The sequence below is a fragment of the Limanda limanda genome, chromosome 7 (genome assembly GCF_963576545.1).
Source record: "Limanda limanda chromosome 7, fLimLim1.1, whole genome shotgun sequence".
Taxonomy (NCBI): Eukaryota; Metazoa; Chordata; class Actinopteri; order Pleuronectiformes; family Pleuronectidae; genus Limanda; species Limanda limanda.
This window is the reverse complement of record NC_083642.1, coordinates 14,251,572-14,256,416: the sequence shown is the minus strand read 5'-3', so window position 1 is coordinate 14,256,416 and position 4,845 is coordinate 14,251,572. Positions and strand designations below refer to the sequence as shown.

The window sequence follows — 4,845 nt, the reverse complement described above, 5'->3', positions numbered from 1 at the left end:
TTGTGTCCAGTTTCCTCCCTCAGCAGTGGAGAGGAGGTTTGTGGCTCCTGGTTACAGGTGCAACCTCATCATCATCACTATGTCCCTTATCTTCTGTTTCTATTTGTGCACTATAGTGCAAACACTCATAAGATGTGGATGATTTCACTTCTACATGGAGAGTTGTAGTGGTTAAATACCTCGATGTTTAGAGCAAGCACTGTGACCTGTTGTATTTGTGCTTTTCTCCATCTCCTCCCTCTTAAAAACTACTGATTGTGTTTTTGTGCCAAAGTTTTCCCTGTAATAGTTCACCAGCCTGGAAGCTTCTCTAGCTTCTACCTAACATCTCATACCACCTGCCTGCTAGTCGCCGTCTCAACCAAATACCTGTTTAGCAAAGACCTTCTCCTTTCCCCTTCATATAGGCCTAAATATTCACTTGGTTTTCCACCTGTCATCATAGACACTGGTGTAACGTCCGTGTGCTGGTGCAGTTCAAGCAGCTGACATGGCAGCACCAGTGGAAGGTGCAGTTGCAACGCTCGGTCACAGTCTCAGTCCGGGTCTTAAACCCACGTCCGCAGCACAGCAGCTCACATCCATCCAGGCCCGGAGATGAGCTGTTGCATGTTCTGCCAGAGGTTCCCAAAGTGCCCGTTTTGCCATTGCGGGAGCAGAAGTTTGGTGATTTCTCAAAATAGACCAGGTCCATGGCAGAGGGGGGTTTGTGAGCTGGGTTTTCAGGTTCCAGGTGGCGGGGGTCAGCCCGATGAGAGGCTCGATTGCTTCCCTTGTTGGCGTAAATGACTCTGGAGGCTCCATCAAAGCGGTCTTTAAGGAAGTCCCCCACTGTGCGGAAGCTGGGCAGGCGCATCCAACAGGTACGAACAGTGCAGGAGCCGGACATGCCATGGCACTTACACTCCTGACGCATCTCCGAGGACACAGTCTGTACACAGGAAGAACAAAGACTACTGATAAGATCGCACACATAGTGGAAATCACAAATACTTTGGGGAATTCTGACAAAACAAACAAAACATGGCAGGTTCGGGTATCAAATCTTTACCATTCTTCCAGCTTCGTTATTGTGTAGGTTGGTGAGGTAGCGTAGATCTCTGCCTCTCTCGCTGGAGTCCACGAACTCCTGACTGAACACCCGGCCAAAGTCCACATTGTCACTGCAGCCCCCCCAGTGCCAGTCCGGCCCTCCAGGACCTCGGCGGCGGTAATCGCATGTGCACGATTCAATCGCTCCTTCTGAGCATGAGCGGGCCACAGCATGGGTCACCCCGGCGCTTGTTATTGCGAATATAAACGCTGTCTCTCTGCAACCTGAAGAAACAACATCACAACTAACCATAAGACTTGATCCAACCTTTTTGGACCAAAATTGGCAAACATTTAGCAAACAAAACCTTTAAAATGCACAAAAGGGATTCTGTTGCATCCTGTCCTAAATTGTCCAATGTCGCCTGGTGAGAAAGACAAGCAAGTCTTACCACGATTGAGGATTTTGCCAAAAACTGCCGGGCTTTGGGTGGTCGGGCAGTTCCAGCGGCGGTTGCGGAACTGCCACTTGCACTCCTTTATGGCGGTGTGCAGCCCAGCGGCGATGGCATGCAAGATGCCAGGATTCTGGCGAATCAGCCGTCGCTGGCGACGACTCAGCAGGGCCAGGCTTGGATCCAGGACCAACTGCACGTTCTTGGAATTGGTGAGGAGGTTGGATGAGGAGGCCACATTGACAATACCCCTGGCACAAGACAAGGACAAAGAAAATGAAGAGTGAAGGAGTGAAGGAGCTGGCAGTGTGTGCGTGTAGCTCTCTCTGTGACCTTCTAAACTCTCAAACTGAAGTGTCTTGGCATCTCATGTGCCTTTTTAAAATTACTGTTTTCATTATGTACTACAATAACAAACAGTGACACACGCTGTTCCAAGACCAGGAGGAGACAGGGAGTCTGAGACAAAATGCAGGTTTTTGGCTTGGCAAATAACATGAAACTGAAATATTTTCACCTCTGGCTGCATTAAAATCCATGGACACGGGTATAGCTCGAGTTTCCTCTCAATTAAACTAGAATATTTATTTCTAATTATATAATATTGAGTATCAGTCATGCACTCATCAGGACACAGTTAGATGTATCTGAGTGCTCATTTCTCCACAGGTCCATATCTGTATTATCCTCTTAAATATCACTTGTTATGAACCAAAAGCTGAAAACAAGTGAACTAAAGTCTTCTGCACATTGATCCCTAGTCTACAGATTTGTCCACACATGGTATTCAGTATGATTTCTTCTGCACAGACTCCTTCAAAATAAAATGTTTTATCTGAGACCTGGCAGCTTTTTGTAGCCTTGCCTGGTATAATACACATTTCAAACTTGGACGAACTCATTAACAAAAAACATGTTTTGTTATTTCAATGTTCGAATGTGTCCAGTCAGTCAAAAGGTCTCCAAACAGTTGGCTATTCGATAAAAGAAGCATGCTGGAAATTTTAAATCCTCTATGCCAAAAAACTTAAAAAGAGTAGCAGGTAAAAATATTGATCACCACACAACCAACAACTCAGTTTGTGTTTTAAAATATCATATTATAATCTCTCATAATCAGTGTCCAAACATGTGCTCCTGTAACTTTTTACAAATGTGGGATCACTGGCTCTCTTCTCTGTGATCGAACAGTTCTGGTGTTTCCGTTCACAGGCTGTTCAATTTTCCACTTTACTCGTTGGCACTTCCCTGTGAGATTTGTGTCAACATTTAATGGCTGTCTCCTGTTAAGCATTATTATCCGGAAAAGCGTGCGAGTCTTGGGCCTGTTGAGAGGACTGACCCAGGCAGGCAATTGTGTGGTGAGTGCTGGGAAGATTAATAATGATCTCGGATTTTTTGGGGTGTTTTCCCTCATTCCTCATTCCCATTCTTATCCTTTTCTTTTTTTTTCTCTCTCTCTCTCTCTCTCTCTCTAGCTGTTTTCTTGTATTTCAGCTGAATCTTGAAATATTTGAATAGGGACGCTGCATGTGCGCAAAATGCTGCCCATCTGATGGCACCGCAAAAACGACAAAAACTTTGTTGAAATCATTACCTCAACAAACCCAGCCCACAGTTTATGGATGTTTAAACAAGCGAGACAATAATCCCACTGAAGCAAAACTACACAGATCGGATTTGGGTTTTGTTTTCTCGAACAAAATATTGTGCAACTGGCTGGTTGTAGTTTCAGGTCGCAGTGTATGGACAGAGGAATGCAGGCTACAGTATTAGATCAACACGAGCATGGCTGAAACCTCGTATTCCTTTCAGCTGGCCTATGAAATAAATCCATATTTAATTTGTCCCACATTGGATTGAAAAAATGTCTTGTGTTCAAACCACATTGTCCAAATGACGGGGAGGCGGAGGGGTGGGTGGGGGAATCACATCAACCACCAATAAAAGGTAAAACTGTAATTACACTTTTTGAAATTTAGTTATGTTATCGTCACATAGAGCCAGCTGTAATCTCATATAAATGATGCCAAAATATGAAAAAAATGAAAAAATGAAGTTGAATAATTTATAGCTTCGCTCGTGGAGTAATTTGGAAATGAAATCCCACAAGAGCATGTGGTGGCTCTTTTTTTCAGAGGCTGAACAGAAGTTGTGAGCGGTGCCAAAACTAACACATTATTCCAAGCGCGCAGTAATAAAGGAGCCTGTGCGTATGGTCCTGCCCAGCTCCAACCAGCGTTTAACTGGAGATGTGTATGGCAGCATGTTGACATGTGAATGAATGCATCATCATCATATCTATATATATTGATATATAGGCTCATGCAGGCCTCCGAGTGCCGCTGAACTCACCACCACCGGCCGCTGTTGTTCACGGCCCCGGTGCCTGAGAGCGACGACACCAGCAGGATGCAGGCGGCTTTCACCCCCAGCAGCAGCGCCAGGCTCCTCATCGTGTCTTCAGGTGGAACACATCAACAATCAGCAACAACACTCAGGCACAATTACGCAAAATTTAAAAAAAAAAAAAACATGAAATAAACAGTCAGCTTAAAAACAAGAACAATTAAAAATAGACATTTATAGGTTTGTTTTTAAATTGCATAAACTTACTTGCTTATTTCTAATAATTTAAGTGTTTAAAATGACCGAAGGTGGATAAACACTCACCACAGAGTCCAGTGAGAGGGCTTGAGAGGTGAGACAAGCAGACAGCCCCTATGATTGGCTTGAATGGACGTTAAGTGGAGACAGGTTGCTAAATGATGTGAAGTGTCCGGGCAGGATGCTGCTGCTCCTGCTGCTCCTGCTCCTGCTCCTGCTGCTGCTGCTGCTGCAGTCCTCCTCCTCTTCTTCACTCTGTCTCTCTCAGTGATGCTCTGCGCGGCGCATTGAACGCGTGGGACAGTCCCGAAGACTTGATCCCCTCGGTGACTGATAGGCAACACATTCTTCTCTTATTGAGCGCTACGAGGGGAATAAAAAAGGGATTTGCTGCTCTCATCTCCCTCTGTTTTTTTTTCGGAGCCCTTTCAATAGGATTGGAGGGAGGGATAGTTAATGCTCTTCATAGGGCGCACAATGAATAAGGAAACACAACTGGGCAGAAAGGAGAAAGGAAGAGAAAAAAAAAAACGAGGGCAATCCACAGTGTTGCGCATATTAGGCTACTGGTGGAATCTCACGGTCGTCTCATCACAGAATCGATTCCATGCAAGTGTGTGCGGCGGCTGAGAGTAGTTTCCCCCCCTCTCTTGCTTCCCATGCACATCCAGTCCTGCGTGCGTAAAGCAGAAGTGCCCCTGGAGCAGTGGTGTGTTGGTGCAGATGCTGCTGTGGGTGCGCCCGGGGTTTG

At 45.6% G+C, this 4,845-nt stretch overlaps 1 protein-coding gene across 1 annotated transcript; it reads right to left on the bottom strand.

The window, feature by feature from the left end:
• Positions 1-439: 439 nt before the first annotated feature.
• Positions 440-3,943, bottom strand: wnt1 (wingless-type MMTV integration site family, member 1). Its single transcript, XM_061075012.1, has 4 exons — positions 3,843-3,943; positions 1,485-1,738; positions 1,052-1,317; positions 440-931 (listed from the first exon to the last, which is right to left on the bottom strand). The coding sequence occupies exons 1-4, from the start codon at positions 3,941-3,943 to the stop codon at positions 440-442; spliced, it is 1,113 nt and encodes a 370-aa protein (XP_060930995.1).
• Between the last annotated feature and the right edge of the window lie 902 nt (positions 3,944-4,845).

What these genes read in the sequence shown, in the direction of transcription:
- wnt1 (XM_061075012.1), bottom strand. Translation starts at nt 3,943, where the DNA reads ATGAGGAGCCTGGCGCTGCTGCTGGGGGTGAAAGCCGCCTGCATCCTG. An exon ending in AACAACAGCGGCCGGTGGTG is followed by an intron (nt 1,739 to 3,842) that starts GTGAGTTCAGCG and finishes GTCTTGTGCCAG; the next exon opens with GGGTATTGTCAATGTGGCCT. An exon ending in TGGCAAAATCCTCAATCGTG is followed by an intron (nt 1,318 to 1,484) that starts GTAAGACTTGCT and finishes TTGTTTCTTCAG; the next exon opens with GTTGCAGAGAGACAGCGTTT.